The sequence below is a fragment of the Furipterus horrens genome, unplaced genomic scaffold (assembly GCF_987537825.1).
Source record: "Furipterus horrens unplaced genomic scaffold, mFurHor1.1.pri manual_scaffold_1, whole genome shotgun sequence".
NCBI classification, from domain to species: Eukaryota; Metazoa; Chordata; class Mammalia; order Chiroptera; family Furipteridae; genus Furipterus; species Furipterus horrens.
In genome coordinates, this window is record NW_028327171.1 from 114,982,689 (window position 1) to 115,008,820 (window position 26,132).

Sequence of the window (26,132 nt, forward strand, 5' to 3'; positions counted from 1 at the left end):
CCCCTTCTCCCAAGGTCAATCACAACCTTGTTATACATGTCCATGGGTTATTTATACTAGTTCCTTTACGAAACCCTTCCCCTACTTACCCCCCTTTCTCTCCATCCCCCCTGGTAACTGTTAGACTGTTCCTTGTTTACATACCTCTGGTTCAATTTTGCTCATTTGTTTGTGTTGTTCATTAGTTTCCTGTATTAGGTGATATCATATGGTATTTTTCTTTCTTTGCCTGGCTTATTTCACTCAATATAATTCTCTCTAGTTAAATTCACGTTATAGCAAATGGTAGGAGTTCCTTTTTTCTTTCTGCTGCATAGTATTCCATTGTGTAAATGTACCACTGTTTTTTGATCCACTCATCTACAGATGGGCACTTAGGCTGTTTGCAGCACTTAGCTATTGTAAACAGCACTGCTATGAACATAGGGGTGCATAAATTCTTTTGAATTGGGGTTTCAGGATTCTTCGGGTATAATCCTAACAATGGAATTGCTAGTTCAAAAGGCAGTTCCATTTTTAGATTTTTGAGGAAATTCCATACTGTTTTCCACAGTGGCTGCACCAGTGTGCATTCCCACCAACAGTGCACTAGGGTTCCCTTTTCTCCACGTCCTTGCCAGCTCTCATTGTTTGTTGATTTGTTTATGCTGGCATTCTGACCGGTGAGAGATGGCACCTCACTGTGGTTTTAATTTGCATCTCTCTGATGGCTAGTCATATTGAGCATTCTTTCATATGCCTATGGACCTGCTGTATGTCCCCTTTGGAGAAGTGTTTGTTCAGGTCCTTTGCTCAAGTATTGCTACCCCTGCTTTTTTTTTCATGTTCATTCGCTTGGAATACTTTTTCCCATCCTTTCACTTTCACTCTGTATAGATCTTCTCTATTGAGGTGTGTCTCTTGTAGACAGCATATATGTGGGTCATGTTTTCATATCTATTCCGCTACACTATGTCTTTTGATTGGAGCATTTAACCCATTTACATCTACAGTTATTACTGACAGGTATTTATTCATTTCTCTTTGTACCTGTGTTCCTCTCCCTCTCTTTTTCTTAAAGCATTCCCTTTAGCATCTCTTGCAATGCTGGTCTGGTGTAGATGTATTCTTTTGATCTTCCTTTGTCTGTGAAACTCCATATTTCACCTTCCATTTTGAAAGAGAGCCTTACTGTGTAGAGTAGTCTTGGTTGTAGGCCTTTGTTTTTCATTGTTTGAAATGTTTTTTTGCGATTCCCTTCTGGCTTGTAGTATTTCTGTTAAGAAATCAGTTGATAGCCTTATCAGAGTCCTCTCGTATATTTGCTGTTTTTTTCTTGCTGCATTTGGGATTCTCTGTCTTTGAATGTTGCCATTCTAATTATGATGTGCTTTGGAGTGGGCCTTCTTGGGTTCATCTTCGTTGGGACCCTCTGTGCTTCCTGTACTTTGAGACGTTTTCTCTCCTTGTGTTAGGGAAGTTTTCTGTCATTACTTTTTCAATCAGATTTTCTATTCCTTGCTGCTCTTCTTCTTCTGGTATCCCTATGATATGGATATTGTTGTGTTTTATGTTGTCCTGCAGTTCTCTTAAACCCTCTTCATTCGTTTTCAGGCTTTTTTCATTTTGTTGAATTGTCCGGGAATTTTTTCCTGCGTTGACCTCTAACTCACTGATCCGATCCTCTGCTTCATTTAGCCTGTTTTTGATTGCTTCCACAGTAGTCCCTCCCTATATCGCAGTTCACTTATTGCAGCCTCACCATATCGCGGGATTTTAAAAAACATTATATTTAATTATTTATCGCGGATTTTTCGCTATATTGCGGGATTTTGTGGTACTGTATACATATGTTGTTAAAGTTACATAGGTTTAAGAGTGTAGAATATGTTTAAGAACATAAGTAGTGTTTATAAGTGTGGAAAAGGTTAATAAGGGAGTGGGAAAGGTTAATAAGGGACTGGGAACGGTTTATAAGTGTGTGGGAAGGGTTTATAAAGCCTTAAAATATATATAAATACTAAAATAAATGTAAGGTTCCTACTTCGCAGATTTTCACCTATTGCAGGAGGGTCTAGAACGTAATATCCATGAGTAGTGAGGGAATACTGTACTGTGTTCTTTAGTTCAGAAATTGTATTCTTTGTATCATCCTGGTTCTTATTGATAGTTTCTACATACTCTTTCATGTTGGTGTAGTTCTCAGTAAGTTCCTTGTAGTTTCCCTGGAGTTTTTTGTAGTTCCCCTGGAGTTTTTGTAGTTTTCTTTGAGTTTGTTGAGTTCATTAAACTTCCTCATTATCATTGTTTTGAACTCCATGTTTGGTAATTTGTTTACTCTCCTTCTGTGGATTCCTTGTTTCCTTTTGGTGGGGTGTTGTTTCTTTGCCTCCCCATTATAGGTGTCTGTTCTTGTTTGTTTCTGCTTCTTAGATTGACCTGCTTGTTTTCTGACTTTGTGGTGTGACCTTCTGGGGTAGGAATCCTGTGTGACTCAGTGGTGCAAACTCTTTGATCTCCTTTATCTGATTCTCTTGGGATGCCCTTTATGCCTTTTATTTGGACTCTCTTGTAGTATTGTGGTTTTGGCTATTGTTGTGTTGCTCTCTGGTGGGTCATTCCCTTAAATTAGCTGACTAAGAGTCACTCTGCCCACTTCAGACAGTTGTTGAACTGGCTCCAGCTGATGCATCTTGGAGGGGAGTAGTCTGCTTACGAGATATCTCCTGTAGTACTGGGGTTGATTCTGCCCTGGGATCCGGTCTGCTGCTTCCCAAGCTGTTTCTCCAGAAACAGCGCCCAAAGTTTTCCAAAGCCCCTCTAGATCACTTCATGCTCTTTCGGCTGCCACCCAGGTCGAGTGTGGCAAGTGCCCTTTTGCTCACCAGCTGGCAGGTGGGTTGTGGTGGCTGGTGGGCACATGAGCCGGGGTGTTCTCCTACACTGGCGAGCAGGGGTGTTACCCCACGCTTTTCAGGCAGGCGCGCTTACTGGTGTGTTCCCCTGCTCTCGTAGGTGGGTGGGCCGGGGGCATTCCCCTGCATCGGGCAGCGCTTGGGCCAGGGTGGTGGGTGGGGGTGCTGAGCGCACCCCTGTGAGTAGGCTCCTGCGTGTGCACTCCTCAAGGATCTCGCCCCACCCCTAGCCTTTCCAACCCAATCTACAAAAAAAAATCAATAAATTAAAAAAAAACACACAAACACACACACAAAAAAAAACTCTGCTCCCAGTCTCTGAGAGCCAGATGCCACCTGGCCAACTCTTGCCTCTGCCAGCAGGCACAGCCTGGATCTCCATCCCCACGGGAGACCCAGAGGCACTGAAAAAACTTTGTGCTCCACCAGCCACTGCCCAGGGAGCCAAGTCAGCCAGAACTTGCATCTCTCCCGTGTCTCCTCCGCGAACCTCCCCAGACCGGTCGCTCAGAGGCGGCCTCCTCCATCGCCAGCAGCACCAAGGTTGAACTCCCACCAGTATCCAGATGTTAACTGAGATACTCTGTCCACATTTAGTTCAAACTATAGACCAGTCTTGGGAGCAAACAAGGGCGGCCTCTCCTCACTGATCTGCCATCTTCTCAATCTCCAAAAATATTTTAGAATAGATACTGTATTAGTAGTGCCATGTTTACAATATGTACTATGTTTTTAGCCGATGAAGTTAAAAGTGTAGATTCAACTAGAATTCATTTCTGTGATATTTGTAAATAAAAGTAGAAATACTGGATCCATCCCTACAGAACTTACTGCAGAGTTTAGTTAAAGTAGCAATGAAGAATTGTCAGTTCAACACTGACAAAGAAAAAGTGAAAATAGTAAGTCCATACAGAGCATCTTGTGAAAAGTACTGATAGCTCTGGGTCCAGAATTGACAACAAAAATAATAGGGTAGATGGTTCCCTTCCATCTCGTTCTCTGAAAGGAAGAAACTACTTGGACATTCAAGTCAAACTGGTGTCTAGTCATAAAACTGGATCAATTCTACCTTACAGAATAAGTCATGTGACCAAAACATCAAGTCCAAGGCCTTCAGGACACTAAAGATGGGGAAAATGGGTACATTTCTTTTGAGAAAAGCTGGAAATATTAATATAGAATTTTAAGATAAAGTCCCTTCCAAGAGTTTTTTCATTCAGATATCTGTCCTTAATATTGGTGCCAGTCAACCAAACAGTATTATGACTCTGAGATAACCAGTATAAGCCCAGTCACTCCAGAGTAGACTTGCTCTTAGGTAGCTCTATAGTATTTTTCATGTTACTTTTTGCACCAATTGAATGTCTAGTTTAATTGTCTCAGAGTCACGTGTTGGATTTGTAAACTTTAGGGTCATTGCACTGCTCAGTTTGCTTAATCGAGAGTACTATAGGTAGAAATACCTGAAGGTGAAATACTGTAATGTTGGCAATACTCTTTCTAATAACTACACAAATGCAGAATTTTTAAGTGATTTGAATAAATACAAATAAAACTGTGACAGTATGTTTCTATGGTTAACATCTTTTATCAAAATGTTAGGAGTGCCTTCTGTCTTAAATGTTAAACCAAATAATTTGTGCACTGAACTTGAGCACAAGTGTTCTTCCTTCCCTTTGTAGCATGAAGTAGAGAACTTGTATTCTATAGAAAAGTTCTATATGATCATTTAATTCCTTAGATTGAGAAGCAGTAGCAAAAATTTTGCGTCGAATTCAATTAATCATTATGTTAAAAATAGACCAGTAAATTAAGTGCTTTATTTGCCTTTTGGAAGGGAGGGGACAGGCTCTGTTTTGTAAACCATAAGTGTAGAGTCAGCAACTATTTCCGACTAACTGTCATTAATTGAGGCAAAGTATTCATTGGCTTAAGGAAGATAGAAATCTAGATTGTAATGAACTTTAATGAGTTTAAACCAGTTTTATAAGAGTTTAATTCAGACTTCATCCAGGCTGGTGTTTTTCCATCAATGTGAATATTTCAATGTCTGTTTTATTATGTATGTATTGTTCTTATTTCTGTAAAGAACTCCAGAAAGCACTGATAAGATGTCTCATGTTTATGGAGAGAAGAGTCCAAATGTTGAAGTGAACTGTACAATGACTTCATGTAGCAGTGCTTCCAGTTCTGCCAAGCTGATTACTTGTTTTTTCCTAAGCTACAGTAGAAATCGCTTAATGGTTAAGATTTCTGTGGAATATATAACACTGGCTGTGCTAAACAAGTTCCCCATGTCCCAATTTAAAATGGTTTTTTCATCATATTTTGTATCAATCAGCAGAGTTTAGTTAAAGCTTGTCATGATGTACTCTTGCAAATGTCTTTAACTCAATAAGAAAAGGTAAAAATGTTCAGCCAGAAAAAAAAAAAAAGGAAGTACCTACAACCAAGGATACTTTACTCAGCAAGATTATTATTTAAAATTAAAGGAGAAATAAGGAGCTTCCCAGAGAAAAAAACAACTAAAGGAGTTTGTTAACACCAAACCAGTACTGTAACAAATGTTAAAGAGCTGGCTTTAAGAAAAAGAAAAAAAAGAAAGAAAGAAAAAAAAAAAAGAAAACAGAGGAAAGTAGCCTGACAATCAAATGGCATAAATACACATCTATGATAATCACCTTAAATGTAAATGGCTTAAATGCTCCAACCAAAAGACATAGAGTAGCTGAATGGATGAGAAAACAAGACCCATATATATGCTACCTACAAGATCCCCAGCTCAGATGGAAAGATACACATAGACTAAAAGTAATTGATGGTAAAAACATATTTCATACAAATGAAAAGAAAAAAAAGCTGGGGTAGCAGTACTTATATCTGACAAAATAGATGTTAAAACCAAGACTATAGTAAGAGACTAGGACACTACATACTGACAAAGGGAACAATCCAACAAGAGTATATAACCCTGGTAAACCTTTACACACCCAACAGAGCAGCACCTAAATATGTAAAGCAAGTAAAGATGGACATATAGGCAGAGACTGACAGAAATACAGTCATAGTCATAGTCAGGGACTTTAACACCCTATTGACTTCAACGGATAGCTCTTCCTCACAGAAAATCAACAAGGAGACAGCGGTCTTAACAACACACTAGATCAAGTGGTTTTAATGGTATATTCAGAGCATTTCACCCCAAAGCAGCAGACTACAAAGGGGTGCCTATAATTCTATCAGCTGATTTCTCAAAAGAAACTTTGCAGGCAAGAAAGAATTGGCAAGAAGTATTTAATGTGATGAAAAGCAAGGACCTACAACCAAGATTACTCTATCCAGCAAAGCTATCATTTAGAATGGAAGAGCTAAGAGTACATCACCACCAAGGCATTATTATATGAAATGTCAAAGGGGCTTACTTAAGAAAAAGAAGATCAAAACTATAAATACTAAAATGACAACAAACTCACAACTATCAACAACTGAATCTAAAAAATAAAAACAAAATCCAACTAAGCAAACCAGAATAGGAACAGAATCATAGGTATGGGGATCATTTGGAGGGTTTTCAGCTGGGAGAGGGAACGGGAATAAATGGGGAAATGGTGCAGGGATTAAGAAGCACCATTGGTATAAAATAGACAGGGGGAAGTTAAGAATAATATAGAAAAAGATGAAGCCAAAGAACTTATATGCACAATCCATGAACATGAACTAAGTGGGGTGGGATTGCTAGAGGGAAGGGGAGTACAGGGCAGAGGGAAGCAAAGGGAAAAAAAAAATGGGACTACTGTAACAACATAATCAATAAAATACACTTAAAATTTTTTTTAAACTAAAAATATAAAAAAAGAGTATAGAAATAAATCAAAATACTACCATCTTTGATCAACCAAGATTAAAACTATTAATGTCACTGATTTAACTCAGATTTCCTCATCTTTAAAGACAAAATAAAAAACAGCAAGGCGACTTCTGGCCAAGATGAAGGCTTAGACGGATGCACTCGGTCACCCTCTACAACTAGAAAGGAATACAACTACCTCAAAACAAAAGATAACCAGAAATTTCAGAAAATAAAACTACATGGAAGCCTAACGTAGGAAGTTATAAACCAGCGGTGCTTGCCTGGATGGGTAGGAGGGGCAAAATCAGAACTGGAACGGAAAGGTTGGGCGGTGCTGTTTGCAGTAGCAACAGGGAGAGCGGCAGGGGGAGCAATCCTGGCTGCAGTTGAGCCCCGGCAGCTCGCAACCCCAACGCGAGGAAAGGCAGCTCCTCCATTGCATCGGACGGTGAGGCCCAGAGGGCGGGAGGAGGGATCCCAGTCTCCCAGCAGAGAATAAGGGCAGGAATCCATCTTGGACCCCCGCCCCCACACAAAGCGTCATAGCGCAACGAAAAAGGTCAGGATTGCCGCAGGTTGCCAGGTACTGACGAGTACATGGGGCTCCACACCCCACAGCCTGCCCAGGAAGCAAAGCAAAACAGAAATCTGTCAAAATGAAGCAGACAACGATTGAAATCCCGGTGACACAGCTCACCAGGCAGCAGATAAAGAACCTGACAGACGAACAAATAAGAAACCTTTCAGAGGCTCAGTTCAGAGCTATTGTTATAAGGTGGCTTACAGAATTAACAAAAGATTTGGAACAAGACAGAGAAGGAAAGAAAACCACTCATACTGAAACGAACGAAAACACATACAAGACAAGTGGTAAGGAAATAAAATCCAGAGATCAAATCAACAAACCAGAACACAGAGAAGGAACAAACAGTCAACCAGTGCAGAAAGAGGAAACAAAAAGTAAGGAAAGTGAGGAGAGGATCAGAAACCTCTGGGACAGCTATAAGAGATCAAACGTAAGAATTATAGGATTGCCAGAGGGCGAAGAAGAAGAACTAGAAGTTGAAAAATTATGTGAAAAAATAATGAAGCAGAACTTCCCGAACTTGGGGAAGGAAATAAGACTTACAGGTTCAGGAAGCACAGAGAGTTCCAGAAAAACTGGACCCAGAGAGAACCACTCCAAGACACATTATAATCAAATTTACAAAAATTAAAGACAGAATCTTAAAAGCAGCAAGAAAAAAGAAAAGAATAATGTACAAAGGGGTCCCAACTAGACTATCAGCTGACTTCTCAAGGGAGACCCTGCAGGCAAGAAGAGACTGGCAAAAAATATTCCAAGTAATGGAAATCAAAAACCTACAGCCACAAATACTCTATCCAGCAAAACTGTCATTCAGAATAGAAGGGCAGAGAAAGCGCTTCCAGAACAAAATAAAACTAAAGGAGTTCATTAGATCCAAACCACTATTATATGAGATGTTAAAGGGACTGGTTTAGAAGGAGGAACAAAACTATGAACATTAAAATGAAAACTGCATCACAATAACCAACTACAGAAGCTAGGGAATCGAAACAAAGACAAACTAAATAGGCAACAACAGTGGAAAAAGAACTATAGGTATGGGGAACATACTTGGGGGAGGGAAACAGTACAGGAATTAAGAAGCATAGAATAGACAGGAAGAGATTGAGAAGAACTATATGCACAACAAATGGACATGGACTAAAAGGGGGGGGGGGACAACTGGAGGGAGGGGGGCCACCGGGTGGAGGGGAGCAGAGGGAAGGGAAATTGGGACAAGTGTAACAGCATAATCAATAAAACATATTAAAAAAAAATAAAACGGTAAGGCCACTATTTTCCATTGGTTATTACCTTTTGATTTTCTTCCACTTCAGTTCTAAGTTCTGAACTCACAGTTGTTTTTGTTATGGCTCTAAAGAAATAAAAACATTATCAGTGCTTGGTTTAATATTTGACATAAATGTCTTCAATTTTCCTACACTTAAGTATGAAGTAACAATTTGCTTAATAAATTACAAAAACCCAATGAAAAAAACTTTAAACCTTTACAATTATAAATATATTTCTCCTCTCAGATGTGTATTTTTTTCATTATTACAAGATACAATACCAAAGAAAAGAAGCAGTAGTGGCAGCATTTTAGCGCAAGTGCAGTTATTTCCAAGATCTTAGTTAAATATATGTAACTCTATTCCTGTATATGATCTCTACAGCTCACAGGCTAAAGGATAATATTAAATAAATTAAGGCAACAGTCTGATCATTCTATTTAAATACTTGTGGTAAAGATGGAATAAAGGAGAATATACTAGATGACTTATGAGTCCTGTCTGAGAAGTATTTTCAAGACTAATCAAATAAAGAAATTCTAAAAATTTGGCTTTTAAAACAATTTTGCCTTGCATTTATGAGATGTAGAGGACAATTATACAATTGAAAGCCATACTGGAAAAGCTGCATTCAAAATCTTACTCTGTCATTATGAACAAGTGAGTCCATATAAACCATTTTCTTCATTAAGATTAACTAAGATGATATATATGAAACTCTTCAGAAAGAAAAACACTATTGTTCATGTGGGACCCTAGACTGGTTATGCCTGATATGTTAGATTTTGTTAATTGATCCAATACAGAAAGGCAATTATCATTATTTCCATTTCACTGCTTAGCGAAGTGTGTATTTACAAAGTTCATACAACTAGAAAGTGTGGTGCCAGGCATACAACCAAGACGGTCTCTTCAATCACACAATGGAGAATCTTACCACCTTCTCAGAAACAAAGTACCATTAGCAATATGGTGTTGGTAGTAAGAGAACTTTCATTTTCTAAGCACTTGTATATTTTAATTGCTTCATTTTGGATATAAACAAAATAATTCAGTGTATGTTAAGGAGATGAATACCTCAAAACCTTAATACTCTATATTACCTGGCTTTTGTAGGAAAATTTTGACTAAGATCCTTCATAACCACCAAAGCTAATTCAATAGGAGCGGCCAATATTCGGGCAGCAGTCTGGAAACTTAGATCTGCAACAATGTCAAATACAATACAAAGTGTATTAATATAATGCAATAATAGAAAAAAAGAAAGAAATAGGAAAAAACACACTTATCTCCAACTATTTTCTTAGAATGCCTTAGAATGCAACCATTCCAAAGAGTGCCCATTGTTTAATTTCAGGTTTTATTGACTTCCTCAGTCCCTGTGATGTTAATTACAACCATTTCCTGATCTACCTGCATAAAACAGTAGGGCATATACTAACACATTTAGCACAGGATAAATCCATCCCAAATCCTTTATCTTCTTCTAAATTTACAACAAACCTCAAAGTATAACAAAAGACTAGCAAATTATGTTGAGGGAAAAACATAATAGTTCTTTGTACAAGAACAGATATATTCTCCAATAATGACAGGACTCTAACATTTGATAGATACAGGTTAGTAAATGTATACATAGAGACACATAAAGACCAAGACAAATATGTGTCTATACTACAAGCTTATAGATGCATCTGGTAATACAAAGAAAGAGCTGGTATTCCTTGAAATTTATTACTTCTGCATAGTGTTATCTGCCTATAAAACACATCTTTTTTTCTTCAGAAAATTTTTTATTGCTTATGCTATTACAGATGTTCCATTATTTCCCTCTTTATTCCCCTGCATCCGTCCTGCCACCCACATACCTAGTCAATCCTCACACCACTGACCAGGTCCATGGGTCCTTCATGAATGTTCGTTGACTAATCCCTTCACCTTCTTTCAATCAGTTCCCACGTTCCCTCCTCCCCTCTTATAGCTGTCAGTCTATTACATGAGCCCATGCCTCTGGTTCTATTTTGCTCATTCGTTTATTTTCTTAATTAGATTCCTCTTATAAGTCAGATTATATGATATGTGTTTTTCACCTACTGACTTATTTCACTTATAATAATAATCTCCAGTTCCATCCATGCTAAGGCAGGTATTCCTTCTTTTCATCTGCTGCATAGTATTCCATTGTGTATATGTATCACAGTTTTTTTATCCACTCCACTACAGATGGGCACTTAGGCTGCCTCCAAATCTTGGCTATTGTAAATAGCACTTCTATGAACATAGGAGTGCATAAGTTCTTTTGAATTGCTGTTTCGGAATTCTTAGGGTATATTACCAGAAGTGGAATCACTGCCTCAAAAGGCTCTTCCATTTTTAACTTTTTGAAAAAACTTCATACTGTTTTCCACAGCGGCTGCACCAGTCTGCATTCCCACCAACACTGCACTAGGGTTCCCTTTTCTCCACATCCTTGCCAGCACTTGCTGTTTGTTGATTTACTAATGATAGCCATTTTGGCAGGTAGAAGATAATATCTCATTGTGGTTTAGATTTGCATCTCTCTGATAGCTAGTGATGTTGGGCACCTTTTCATATGTCTAGAGGCCATCTGTATGTACTCCATGGAGAAGTGTCTATTCAGGTTCTTTGCCCATTTTTTTTATTGGATTCTTTGTCTTCCTGGTGTTGAATACTATGAATTCTTTACATATTTTGGAGAGTAAACCCTTGTCCAATGTATCATTAGTAAACATGCTCTCCTATTCATTTTGATAACGGTTTATTTAGCAGTACAAAAGCTTTTTAACTTGATGTAGTCCCATCTGTTTACTTTTTCCTTTATTTCCCTTGTCCTAGGAGATATATCAGCAAAAATATTTCTATGTGAAATATCAGAAATTTTATTGCCTATATTTTCCACTAGGATTTTTATGATAACCCAACTTATATTTAGGTCTTTCATCCATATTGAGTTTATTCTGGTGTTTGGTGTAAGGTCTAGTTTCATGTTTTTGCATGTACCAGTTCAATTCTCCCAACACCATTTATTGAAAAGACTATCTATATTCCACTGAATGCTCGTGCACCCTTTGTCAAATACTAATTGACCACGAAGACATGGGTTTATTTCTGAGCTCTCAATTCTGTTCCATTGATCTGTGTCTGTTTTTATGCCAGTACCAGACCATTTTGATTACAGTGGCCTTGTAGTATAGTTTGATATCAGGTATTGTGATCCCTCCAACTCCATTCTTCTTTCTCAGGATTGCTGAGTCTGTTTGGGTCTTTTTAGGTTCTATATAAATTTTTCAAATATTTATTATAGATCTGTGAAATATGCCATTGGTATTTTAATAGGAATTGCATTGAATCTATAGATTACTTTGGGTGGCATGCACATTTTAATGAGGTTAATTCTTCCAATCCATGAACATGGTATATGCTTTCATTTATTAGTATCTTTCTCAATTTTTTTCTTCAGTGTTCCATAGTTTTTGAGTACAGGTCTTTCAACTCCTTGGTTAAATTTATTCATAGGTATTTTTTGTTGTTGTTGTTGCTGTAGTAAATGGAATTCTTTTCTTAGTTTCTGACAGTTCAATTTTAGTGTAAAAAATGCTATCAATTTCTGAATATTGAGTTTGTATCCCACTACTTTACCAAATTCACTTATTAGGTCGAGTAGCTTTTTGGTGGATCCTATAGGGTTCTCTATGCACACTACCATGTTTTCTGACAATGTCAGTTTTACTTCCTCTTTCCAAATTGAATGCCTCTTATTTCTTCTTCTTGTCTGATTGCTGTAGCCAGGGCTTCCAGTACTATGTTGAATAAGAATGGTGAAAGCAGACACCCTTGTCTTGTTTCTGGTCTTAAGGGAAACTCCTTTAGTTTCTGCCCATTGAGTTTGTTGTTGGCAGTGGGTTTTTTGCATATAGCCTTTATTATGTTGAGGTATTCTCCCTCTATTCCCACTTTGCTGAGTGTTTTTACATAAATGGGTGCTGGGTTTTTTCAAATGCTTTTTCGCATTTATAGATATTATCATTTGATTTTTGTCTTTCATTTTGTTTAAGTGATAAATCACGTTTATTGATTTGCAAATATTGTACCATCTTTACATCCCTGGGATAAATCCCACTTGATCATGGTATATGATCTTTTTAAGGTATTGCTGGATCCAGTTTGCTAGTATTTTGTTGAGGATTTTAGCATCTATGTTTATCAGGTAGTTTTGGGATTAGGATAATACTAGCCTCATTAAAAAAAGTTTGGTAGTCTTCCCTGTTCTTGAATTTTTTGGAATAGTTTGAGAAGGATACGTGCTAGTTCTTGTTTCAATGTTCGGTAAAATTTGCTTGTAAAGCCACCTGGTCCAGGGCATTTGTGTACCTGACTTTTTTTTATTACTGCTTCAATTTTACTAGTTGTTCTGGGTCTATTCAGGTTATCTGCTTCTTCCTCATTCTGTTTGGAAGACTGTACATTTCTAGAAATTTCTCCATTTCACCTAGGTTGTCCAATTTCTTGGCATGTAGTTTTTCATAGTAATTTCTTAAAATCCTTTGTATTTCTGTAGTATCAGTTGTTACTTCTCTTTCATCTCTGATTTTATTTGGATCCTTTCTTTGGTTTTTCTTGATGAGTCTGGTAAGGGTTTGTCAATTTTATCTATCTTTTTCAAGGAACCAGCTTCTGGATTCATTGATTTTTTTAGTCTCTGCCATTTAATTTTTGCCCTGATCTTGATAACTGACTTCCTTATACTAACTCTGGGCTTTGTTTATTTTTCCTCTGGTTGTTTTAGATGTAGGGTTCATCTTGACTGGGACTCTCTGTGCTTCCTGAACCTGGGTGACTCTCTACCTCACCAAATTAGGGATGTTTCCTGTCATTATTTCTTCAAACAGGTTTTCTATCCCTTACTCCCTTTTTTCTTCTTCTAGTTTACCTACATTGTGAATATTGTTATGTTTCATGTTCTCCCAATGCTTCCTTAAACTATCCTCATTCTTCATGAGTTTTTTTTCATTTTGTTGCTCTAATTAGGTGTTTTTCCTACCTTGTCTTCCAACTTTCAGATTTAATCCTCTGCGTTGTCTAGCCTGCTTTTAATTCCCTTTAGTGTATTCATTTCAGATACTGCATTCTTCATTTCCAACTCGTTTCTATGTCCTTTTTCATGCTAATGTGATTCTCAGTAAGTTCCATATAGTTCTCACTAAGTTCCTTGAGCATTCTTACAACCATTACTTTGATCTGTATGTCTGATAAATTGCTTACCTCAATTTCATTTAGCTCTTTTTTGAAGATTCCTCCTTTCCTTTCATTTGGGGGTTCTTTGTCTCCCTATTTTAGTTGTCTCTTTTGAGTTCGTTTCTATGTATTAGGTCGATTTGCTTTGATTCTCTGTCTTGTGGAGTGGCCCTATGTATTAGGAGTCTCAGTGGTGGGACCCTGTGATGCAGACTCCTTGATCTCCTGATCCGGTTACTCTAGGAATGTCCTTTGTGTGGGTTATGTGGGCTCTCCTATTGTATTTGGGTCCTGATTGTTATTGACCCATTTATCTGTGGGAACTCCCCCTCAGCTGGCTCACCACGAGGTTCAGCCTCTTGTACACTGTTGTATAGGTGCTGACAGAACAAAGCAAAATAACGCCAAAACACCAAAACAAGCAACCCCCTCCCCCAAATAAAACAGTAACAACAAAGAGCAAAGAATAATAAAAATGGAAAGAGAAATGAATGGTTCATCAATAAGAAAAGGGAAAAGAATATGAGAAGACCAGAGGGGAAAAAAATGATTATGAGAGGAAAAGGGGGGAAACTAATACTAGTACAGAATTGAAAAAGGAAAATGGGGAAAAGGAACACAGAAAAAGTAACATAAATAATAAAAGGAGAGAGGAATGAAACAATGGAGTAATCAAAGCTAAGATTAAAATAGGAGATATGAAAGAAAAAAGAACACCAAAAAGAAAAGAAAATAAATAAATAAAATAAGAAAGCTACGAAAAGGAAAAAAGTAGCAAAAATAATGAAAAAAGAACCATGTGGACTGGTCTCAGTGGTCTGATGCTTGCTTGCTGGTTTCTCCCTTTGAATGCTGCTCTGATGTCTGAGTCTAGTGTGAGCCAATGTCAGGTACTATCCACATATGGCCCTCAGCAACCTTTAAAAAGCTATAAACAATCCACATTTTGTGACCGATTCCTCCAGGCTTAGCTGCTCCCAAAGTGGGCCAAGCTGTCCTGCAAAGCTGGCTTTTATCAGCACTGGGTCCAGCGATGTGTCAGTAAATGTCCCAAGTCACTGCAGGACCACTTCAGCATTGAGTAGGCTCCTAGGTATCAGCTGGACCCCAAGATGGGCACACAGGAGGCAAGCGATCAATGTTTCTCTCTCACATCGATGCCTCTCTCTGTCTCTCTCTCTCACAAACAAATCAATAGAATATATCCTGTATGCATCACCATCTTTCAAGTCTCATAACATCCTGATGGGATGAGGGAAAGGAGGGAAGAGTCCAGCAGCAAAACTATAACATGGGACAATGGCAGGGCGCTTGTGCCACTCCTTCAGGTGAGTCTCAGTCTCGGATTCCTGCCACTACGTTTCCACCACAGCCTCTGCAGCCAGCGCCGCCCCAGCACCACCTCTCTGACCCCGGTGATCCTGGCTCCTCAGCAGTTCTGCAGCCTCCTCAGTCAGACTCTGTCCACTTTGTGGTTCCAGTGGCACCCAGGCCTGCAGAGGCAACAGACCCTCACTGGCAAATACTGCAGTCCCTGGCCCCTGGCCCCTGGCCCCCGGCAGTGGGGTGCGCAGCCCAGCCGAGCACAAAGGGCATGGGGGCAAGGCTGGTCACCGAGGCCCACCTGCTCTGGCAGATACTTCCCAAGGATTTTGTAAATTTCACAATTTTACAAAACTGGTTGTACCCAGAAGTACCAAACAGTAGTGGTGGCTGCTCTACCAGGAAAGTCCAGAACGCCTGCCCTACAGTGCCCACACAGGCGGACACTTGCACACATGCACACACACATGTCCATGCACACACTCACTCACACATGTTCTCACACACAATCAACTGGTGTTTCAAGTTTAGCTACAAGACCAGTCTAGGGTTTGGCGCAAGTAGACAGAGCTTACAGCTACTCTGCAGCCATCTTGGATTGCCAGGACTTTCTTTTCTGATTAACCATACTTAAGCATTCTATCTTTAAAATCTGCGGTAACCTTAGAATCATGTGAATCAATAGTTACATTCAAATTTTACCTTTTTTAATACCACAAAATTTAGTCAAAAAGTAGGCCAGTGATTACTCTATGTTTTTATTTTTATTACCTTGCAATTGCCAAACTTTTAAAGGTGCCATTTCATTGGTGCTCTCCACAAGATGCTTTCTAAGTTCTTTCAACTGTCCCTTCAGATCAGGGTGCAGGTCTCTGAAAGAAACACAACATCAGTCCTTTTCATGTGTCTTTTCTTTCTCAAAGCCAGTCAGAAGTTGGCTCCAATTTTATCTTCATGATTTTCCTGTCTTAGCATTAGGAAAATTCCTACAATATAGGAAAAAAATTAAAGTATAATTATTTTTCTTTAAAAGGTGAGACAGGAAAGTGTAAGTTAATTTAAAATCCCTAAGATTTACAGATGAAAGCATGAATCAGTAAAGACGTTATAGGAGGTCTAGAAATGGAAGTAGAAAACAAATGCTACCTGTAGTGTTTCACTCACCATGTTTCTTTCTTTCTTTCTTTTTTTAAGTAAATGTACACATAGGTTGCAGGAAAAAACTTCATAAATAGTTCTTTGGTACAGAAAAACAAGTACAATAGTGACAATCAATTCTGGATGGTAAAGTGCAGTACACAGGTATGTTATACGAAGGGAAACCCCCCCAAAAAACAATTTATTTATAAAATATTGTGTATTTATTCTTACATTTTAACTTCAGTCACCTTCCAAGTACTCTCCATTTAATGCAATATACCTATCGAGACCTTTTTCCACTGCACAAAACAGTTTTTAAACTTGGCAATTTTGATGCCTTTTAGTGCCTCTGCCATTTTTTGTTCCACCTCTTCCACATCAGCAAAATGTTGCCCTTGGAGGATTTTTTTCATCCAGGGGGAAAAAAAAGTCACTCAGGGCGAGACTGGGTGAATAGGGAGAGTGGGGCCCAGGGGTCATGCCATTTTTGGTCAAAAACTGCTGAACACTCAGTGTGGTGTGGGTATGTGTGTTCCCAATCACGCATCATAAAATGGGCAAACGCATTGAGTCTTCAAAAAAACTCACTGAAGCCGAACACAGCCTCTCACAACAATGCCAGCTGGTACACTGATACAGATGGGTTCCTAGAGCACTTGTCTAGCAAGGGAAACATGTACTACAAGGGGCCCACCCTCCAGAAGATAATTCCTGTTTATTGGGGGGCCCCCCCTTGATTATTTTCCAAACTTTTCTGAATCTTTCTAATTCCTCAAAATAAAATTGGCTCCACATTGCTACTAGTTCTCAAGTGAATTTCTTTCCACTATATGCTCGCAAATCCTTTGGTGACATGAATACAATTCAAGCTACCTAAGATTATTGGGTTTTGTTTAGTTTTATCTTGAAATATAGTACATTCTACTTAAAGCTAGTACAACAGAAGTTATCAGAAGCAGATATATCATTTAGACAGACAGATGGCTGACAAAATCATTCTGTTTTTTTTAATACTAGAAACTCAAAAATTATTTTTAAATATTTTTAATTTTTCAACCACAATTTACATTCAATACCATTCTGTACCAGTTTCAGCCATACAGCATCAACATTTCTTACATACAACACACAGAAAGTAAAATATTTACTCATATTCTTCACCTTCCAACAAATCCACTTCCAATCAGTCACTACAAACTCTGCTTCAGATAAAAATATCAAACAATGTTCCAATTACTTTAGATAGCTAAATAACTACTCTGAATGTCCAAAAAGAAAAAATATTTTCAATATTCTACATACTACCTTGTACTATAAATACATGAAATCATGTTATCCAAAAATCAAACTTAAACACATGAATATTTAAGGGAATTCTGGAAACCTGGGGCCAATAAAAAATGGAATCTGATCATATACTACTCAGGCCAAAACTGACCCCCACTCTTGTTAGGGATTTCTGGACCCAAGGGTAGATAGGACAATGACAATGTCCAGCTTGAAGCAGCTAGAGAAGCACAAGACCTTTGTCCATTGTCCTTTACAAGATTATAAAGGGTCTTACGTCTGAAAGGAGGGAATTGTTACAGAGCAGGAGTCCCCCCCAAAAATAAATAAATAAAAAATAATAAACTAAAAGAAAAAAAAAATGTACTTATGCATAGGATGAACACAACATGCCCACAATAATTTAACATGAACAAAGTCATCTCTGCTAAACTGTTGGTCTGGTTAAGGCATTTCACTCAGCCAAATGTTAAAACAAGTATATGAAACAGAGCCTACACGTATTATTTCTATAAGATCCCTTCCTTTAAAAAAAACAACCATACTGTAGACATCCTAATTAAGACTTTCAGGTAAAGCAGAATTCAGGGCTCTGAGCAATTATCAGGTTATATCACAAGAAACTGCAACATTTAAAAGAACACCGAAGAAGCTGGCGTGGCTCAGTCGACTGAGAGCCAGACTGCGAACCAAAGGGTCGCTGGTTCGAGTCCCAGTAGGATGCATGCATAGGTTGCAGGCCAGGTCCCAGGTTGGAGTCACCTGAGAGGCAAACACACATTAATGATTCTCTCCCTTTTTCTCCCTCCTTTCCCCTCTCTCTAAAGATAAATACAATATTTTAATAAATAAATAAGAAAAAAGCTCAGAAGACTTTTCAGCTGTAAAATCCTATGATACTTTGGTTATGCAATTTCCTTCAAAACAAAACCATTTCCTATCCTCTTTCATATAGAGCAAATACTAATAAAACGTATAAAGTCTACTACACATTCTGCTACACCTATTTCACCTTTTTTTCAGACTATGCTTAGTATGAGTAAATAGCTATGAATTCTCTTAACTTAAAATTAATTTGATTTTCTCAGGAAAACATTTGACTGAAAGTTAGATTTCTCCTATTATGTGAATCAAAAAATAGCATGCATATTTTATGCCATCAATTGCAAGGCCCAGAAAAGAAAATCAATTTAAACCATAAGCAGGTAGTCACAGTATCATTTACGAATATATGCTCAGGGACTTCCAGCCAAGATGAAGGCCTAGACAGACACGCTGGGTCTCCCTCCACAACTAACAAGAAATACAACTACCTCAAAACTAGAGACAACCAGAAGTTTCAGAAAATCAAGCTGCATGGAAGTCCAACAAACAGATATAAAGAAGAAATACTCATCCAGAAAGGTAGGAGGTGGGGAGAGGAGGCAGAGTATTGGCGGAGGCAGATATGGCTGCGGCAGTGGTGGCTAAAAACACAGTCACACATTCCAAAAAGTCGGGAGGGACACCTGGGGAACATTCCCAGCTCCTCACCAGATTGCACAGCTCATGGTCCCACCACCAGGGCAAATCAAGCCACATTGCTTCTGACTATGCAAACCAGTGGGGGTTGGGGAGGAGGAAGAAACTGCTGGTCTATAAGCAGAGTCCGCTTGTTTATATAGCGCCCACGTTCCTAGAACAACCACAAGACCCACCCAGTCTGGGAACGACAGCGAGGGCAACAGCTAGAGAGGTGCCAGTCCTATACGAAATGGGAGAAGTGCCTGGAAAAGGGGCAAGTGCTGAGCAAGAGGCATTGTTCTCAGACCCCTGGCCCACATACAGTACAGTGTCGCCCTATACTGACAAATACCTAAGGTTCCCCTTACAATGTAACAGGAGCAACAAGTCTACCTAAGATACAGAGGCAAACAAACATAGGAGCCTGTCAAGATGAGGAGACAAGAGAAGTATGGCCCAAAAGAGGGAACAGATCAAGGTTCCAGTGGGAGAACTAAGCGACGAGGGATAGCCAACCTTACAGATGATGAGACAGCCAATCTAACATATGCAGAATTCAAAACACTGGTGATAAGAATGCTCACAGGCTTGACAGATATGCTTGAGTATGGCAAACGCATAAGGGAAGAAGTGAAGGCTGTCCTAAGTGAAACGAAGGAAAATTCACACAAAACCAATGGTGAAGGGAAGGAAACTGGGGTTCAAATCAATGATTTGGAACATAAGGAAGAAAAAAACAAGTCAACCAGTACAGAATGAAGAAACAAGAATTTTTTAAAATGAGGAGAGGCTTAGGAACCGCTGGGACAACTTTAAACATGCCAACATCCAAATCATAGGGGTGTCAGAAGGAGAAGAGGAACAGCTAGAAATGGAAAGCTTACGTGAGAAAATAATGGAGGAAAACTCTCCAAATTTGGTGAAGGAAATAGACATACAAGTCCAGGAAGCACAGAGAGTCCCAAACAAGCTAGACCCAAAGAGGACCACACCAAGACACATCATAATTAAAATGCCAAAGGTGAAAGATGAAGAGAGAATCTTAAAAGCAGCAAAAGAAAAGCAGAGAGTTACCTACAAAGGGGTGCCTATTAGATTATCAGCTGATTTCTCAAAAGAAACTTTGCAGGCAACAAGGGACTAGCAAGCAGTATTCAATGTGATGAAAAGCAAGGACCTACAAACAAGATTACTCTATCCAGCAAAGCTATCATTTAGAATGGAAGGGCACATGAAGTGCTTCCCAGACAAGGTAAAGCTAAAGGAGTTCACTATCACCAAGCCATTATTATTATGAAATGTTAAAGGGACTTATTTAAGAAAAAGAAAATCATAACTATGAACACTAAAATGACAACAAACTCACAACTATCAACAACTGAATCTAAAAAGTAAAAACAAAATCCAACTAAGCAAACCACAATAGGAACAGAATCATAGGTATGGGGATCACTTGGAGGGTTATCAGCTGGGAAGGGGAAGGGGGAGAAATGGGGAAATGGTGCAGAGACTAAGAAACATAATCGGTTGGTACAAAATAGACTGGGGGAAGTTAAGAATAATATAGGAAAGGGTGAAGCCAAAGAACTTATATGCACAACCCATGGGCATGAACTAAGGGGGGTGGGATTGCTGGAGGGAAGGGGGGTACTGGGCAAAGGGGAGCAAAGGGGGAAAAATTGGAACTAGTGTAACAACATAATCAATACAATATACTTTAAAAGAAAAAAAAGAGTATGTGCTCAGAATGACTGTAGATCATAAACTGTCCTATAATTAAGTGGTCATCTCTTCATATCAGACGACACATAGGAAATACTGTTGGGAGATCTGTAACTCAGACAGGAATGAAAAAGATGATGTCCATAGCATGAGGATGACTGGAGTTTTAAATAAAGTAAGACCATTTCCCAAGAGAATATACACACCTTAATTTTCCAAAGAGAAATCCTTGAACTTCATCAATAGGATCATTTTCACCAATCACTGTGGTGTTTACTTCAGTTCCTATAATAGCAAAATGAAAACATGTCTAATCACTCAGATTAGAAATAAAAACACTATTAACTTCATAAGTCTGAGTAATATTTTTAAAAATTGGGAACACCTGAAATTATGATACCATTTAAAATGATGAATACCCAATTTTGCAGTGGTAATAAATAGAGAATAAATGTGTTTATAATATATCCTATGTTCCTGAATAAAGTAAGAATATATTTTTCCCCTTAACATTTGGAAAATAACATGTTAAAAGTTTCAAAATTAATACCTTTAAAATTATGAACAATTAATTTTTTTCAATATCAAAATTCTGAAGACTATGCAACCAGACAACTTAATCCCAAATAGAATTATTGAGAATAATGAGTTAGTAGGCTATCTTCCATGTACCCACGCCAATCTTTTTTATCATTAAAATGAGCTCAAAGAAATTTAAAAAGACTGTAAATAAAACTCGTGGTTGAAATAATAAATTCAAAACCCTAGAGTATGATAAGAAGTATCCATAGTAAACTATTCCAAGTGCAGAAAATAATTAAAAATGTTAAATTGTTCATTAAATTATAGGACAGTTTAATATTTCACATTGGGCCACAAATTAACGGCTATTTGTGGACTACGTATCAGCAATGGCTACTACTTATTGAACATTTTTTGTGCAAAAAAAAGTGCTAATTTCTTTACCTATACAGCTTATTTTCTCCTCACCAGCACTTTAAAAATGCATATATCATTATCTGCACACTTTAAACAGGAAAATATTAGAGCATAGAGAATTTGCTTAATGTCACCCAAGTCAGACGTAACAGAAGCAGGGTTCAAACACAGGTTCATCATATTTCTAAATCTACTCTTTTTATTAAGGAAACAAGTTCCCCTTTAACTCATATTTTAACAAAAGAAAACACTTTGGTCTAATTTACAAATTCACCTTTCACCTGAGTATCATCCTTGGCCTTGTATTCAGTGCTCTTAATGGCCAGTTCCACACCATAGCCGGAGAGATAAACAGGCTCTTCTCTGGGATTCTGCAAGCACAGCAAGTATTTAACCATTACTACTGAGCTCTTTACATGTCACACTGTACAAAACGTGACCATGTTAGCTGTGTATCCAATACCTAGGATTATGCACTCAAAAATACACTTAAAATTCCATGGGAATCCTAGCCTCCTCTAGATTTTGTATCCACATGTATGAAAATGAGGATTCCAAGTTAGAAGCAAAACCAGATGAATGGCCCTGGCTGAGTGGCTCAGCTGGCTGGAGTGTCATCCCATGTACCAAAGGGGCATGTACAGGAGGCAACTGATTAATGTTTCTCTCTCTCTCTCCCCTTCCTACCTCTCTAAAATCAATAAACATATCCTCGGGTATGGATTAAAAATAATAATAATAATAATAAAAACAGATGAAGAAATTGTTCAAAGGGTAAAGGTAACCAAACTATGTGACGAAATGGAGAAAGAGAAAAAGAGTTCCAGAACCTACATAGCAGAGTTGAAAACTAGTGAGGTTTCAAACCCAGAAGTGAATTGTTGGAACCATGTATATAAATTTGTGCATGTTTATATTTTTTATTGAATTTAAATGTCTTCAGTCGGGGTTTGGTTTGACCAAACATCACAGGCTTATTACCATCCTGAATGAGGATGGCCCTTTAGACATTTTAATTTTTAATACCAGCAAAAGAGTCTGGGAACAGAGGGAAGAAAAGCAGTTGTCAAAAATTAGTGATTAATAAATCTTTTTCTGTTCATACAAATTTTCATTCAAAATTTTTATTTTACTTGCATGGACTTAGCATCCAACATTTACCTAGCTTATTAGGACACAGAACTTTAGGCTAACAATCTTTACATATAAATAATTTAAATGCTAAATGTTATACAAGGTTATAAAAACTTCATTTTCTAACAAGTCTGCCTGCTTTTACCCCTTTAGAAATCCTTCCTTTTCTATCTTATGAAAAGATTAAAAAACAAAAAAAGACGTGAAAAGGACCTGAATTAAAGAATCAGTTCCATAGTATGTGACCAAATCTGGACCAAATTAAATATAATTTACATGGTTCATTTTGATATAAAATGTAAACTTTATTAAACTATTTTTTAAGCATAATTGTTTTACATTTCTTCAGAAAGGCAAATAAAGTACCTCCTATGTGCAAATAACATTTGAAGAAAAAGTACTCCACTTTTCAAGAAACTAGTTCAAATAATTTTATAAAGGGGGAAGTTATTAGCTTATGTGGTATAAGCATGCCAGACAAAATAATATTTAAAAGTTATAAAACAAGTCAATACTTACAGATATATAATGTCTGAATATGTAATTGATTTTTCCTGCATTGCTTTTTGATATAAGCTGGCGGTGGAAATTATAAAATGCCTCATAACCAATCTCAGAGTAGAAAATCACCACAGGACTCTCAGGATTAGATGAGGGATATCTGTGATCGCCTTTAAACAATAAGGGTTTGGGTCTGAAAATAAATGCAGATTTTAATTAATAATTATTACCAATTCCTAGAGAAGAGGAGAAAGCCAGAAAAAAATATATATCCAGATCTCACAGTATTAAAACTTTAATAGATTATTCTACCATATAGAATATAATTATCCTTTTATCTGAAAACATTAAGTACAAATAATGGAAAAAATCAGAGAAATACTTCAAGCATAGAACTTGCCATTACAGCATCTCTCTCCTCTATCATCTTTACTACTACTAACTTCCTATTAATAGATTTAATATTTTTGTTTTCCTCATACATTTTAAAATTCACCCCCTGAAAACACTCTCTAAGAACACCACCAATATATTAACAGATTTTAACACACAGACTTCATAACCTACTGATCTCTCTTAATAAGGTACACCTACATGTACTAAAGATGACTCTAGTAAAAACAAACCTACCTGTATAAAGTTATAACCACAGAAAAGTCTAAAAGGATACAAGCCAAACCATTAAAAATAGTTATCAGCTCTCAGAAGAGGAAACACTAATACTCTTTTCTTTACAATGTCTGCATTGTTGTTGTAAGAAATTAAGCAAACAATTTTTAAAATTAATCAAGTTTGTTTTCCCCCAAGGTGCACTTTACCACACGCCACCTCAACCCTGATATTGCTAGAATGCACACTGGGTATTTTGGTTGTCACCTTGAATAAGAAACAGCACTTATATCATTTGATGAGCAGAGAACAAATGCTGAGCAGATAATCTAACTAAAGAACTACCCCCACTGAAAATATCCTCAGCACTTCTGATACAGCAGAGCAATACCACAGAGAAAGATCACTGCTATCTTATTTATAAGGCCAGTAGAGGGATTACAAAGGGTAATGTCCTAGCCAGATAGCAGGAGGTACTATTATATTGGGTTGGCCAAAAAGTGTATATGGTTTTTTCCATAAAATAAAAGACACATTTTTCATTTTCACCAATAACTATTAATTAGGATATTCTGAGTATATCGGCTATCTCCCATGTGGTAGAATGTTGATTGTCTGTTAATGTCTCAATCTGATCATTATCAACTTCAACTGATCTACCCAACTATGGAGCACTGTCCAGCAAGAATCTGCCATGAAACTCTGCAAATCACTTTTGACATGTTCAATCAGTCACAGATCCTTCTCTATACACTGCACAAATCTTTTTTTCTTTTGCATTTCAGTTATGTTTTTACCTTTCTTGAAATAATAAAACATAATACACTAAAAATGTTGCTCATTTTCTTCCCTCTTCAATATTAAAACAGATCACAAAAATTTGCCAATTTTGATGTTATTTTTTAATGCATGCTGATATGACAGCTGTCATAATACAACCTAACAAAACTCTTTTGAATGAAGTTAAAGACAACTAAGCACCACTAGAGCTGTCTTACAGAAAAAAACAAATGAACTTTTTGGCCATCCCAATATTTGTCCACCACAGTAAACTGACCTTGAAGCAAAAAGCCAGCCCATTAATCACCAATTTAATATTCAAATTAACCTTGCAATTATCCTTTAAATAGATTTCTTTGTTTGAAGTTAACAATATCCTGAGAAACCATTATCATTAATATAATTACTTCAGGCACTGGCTTTAAATCACAGAGTATTCTTTACTCAGCTGATGACAAAGTCTATGTTACTTCTCAGATACGGTCATTACTAAATAATAGCAGTAATATTAAATACTCTTATGTCCATTTAAAAATGAGATGAGAAAAAAAGTTTAAGTAATCTGCCTAAGTCTGTTACAGAGCGGGGTCCCCAAGGAGATGGGAGGGGCTTTGAACATAGAATGGTGGGGAAAAGCTTACAGGACCTGTGTAAAATTCTATAACTGGCCGTAATTAGTCAACCTGCCCCCTGCGTCACAGGCCACTGTCAGGGATTTTAAAATAAGGCAGCAGCCATTTGGGCAGGGAGAACCATGCTGCTTTGAAAGGGAAGGGAGAACTCCGTGCAGTTTACAAGGAGGCTGGGAACTCCATGTGGTTCTGAATTAAGAGCTGGAGAGCATCACGACACAGGCTTGAATGATTGGGAGCTACTGGTAAAACTGAACTGTGTTTGAGAAGTAGAGAAATGGTATCTCTGACTTTTCTATTCTAAAGCTAGCCTGGTTTGGCAGGGGGAGACAGAACTATGTGTTTGCAGGTGGTTTAAAGAAAATAAGGCAGAACGGCAGAAATCTGCCATTAATCTAAATCTGTATGATCTTTAAATAAACAATTCCTTTTCTTTTTTCACCAAACGCTGGTATTAAGAGTTATACTTTTGGCGGCAAGCAGTCGAGTCCCTCATAACTGAACAGCCCGTGGGTTCCGTTTCAATCGGGGCACCCCATGGGTTCTGTTAACAAGTTCACAAAACATTTTAAGGCAATGGATCTGGAATTCAAATCTAGTCAGTCTGGTTCCAGAATCCATATTCTAAACCACTATACCTACAGACTACAAATCCCATTAAAAAATCAGAGAGTAGACTTCATATAGAAGCACAACGAATGC

At 37.7% G+C, this 26,132-nt stretch overlaps 1 protein-coding gene across 3 annotated transcripts in view; it reads right to left on the minus strand.

Annotated features, from left to right (window-relative positions):
• Positions 1-26,132, minus strand: part of UGGT1 (UDP-glucose glycoprotein glucosyltransferase 1) — a 195,064-nt gene that overhangs the window by 138,492 nt on the left and 30,440 nt on the right. For all 3 annotated transcript variants that reach the window (XM_090278868.1, XM_090278874.1, XM_090278863.1), the window contains exons 6-11: positions 23,428-23,602; positions 22,049-22,145; positions 21,042-21,120; positions 15,955-16,055; positions 9,708-9,807; positions 8,627-8,687 (exon numbers count right to left, since the gene is read on the minus strand). In XM_090278868.1, coding sequence (XP_090134994.1) covers positions 8,627-8,687; positions 9,708-9,807; positions 15,955-16,055; positions 21,042-21,120; positions 22,049-22,145; positions 23,428-23,602 — 613 coding nt within the window. The remainder of the gene's footprint in view (positions 1-8,626; positions 8,688-9,707; positions 9,808-15,954; positions 16,056-21,041; positions 21,121-22,048; positions 22,146-23,427; positions 23,603-26,132) is intronic.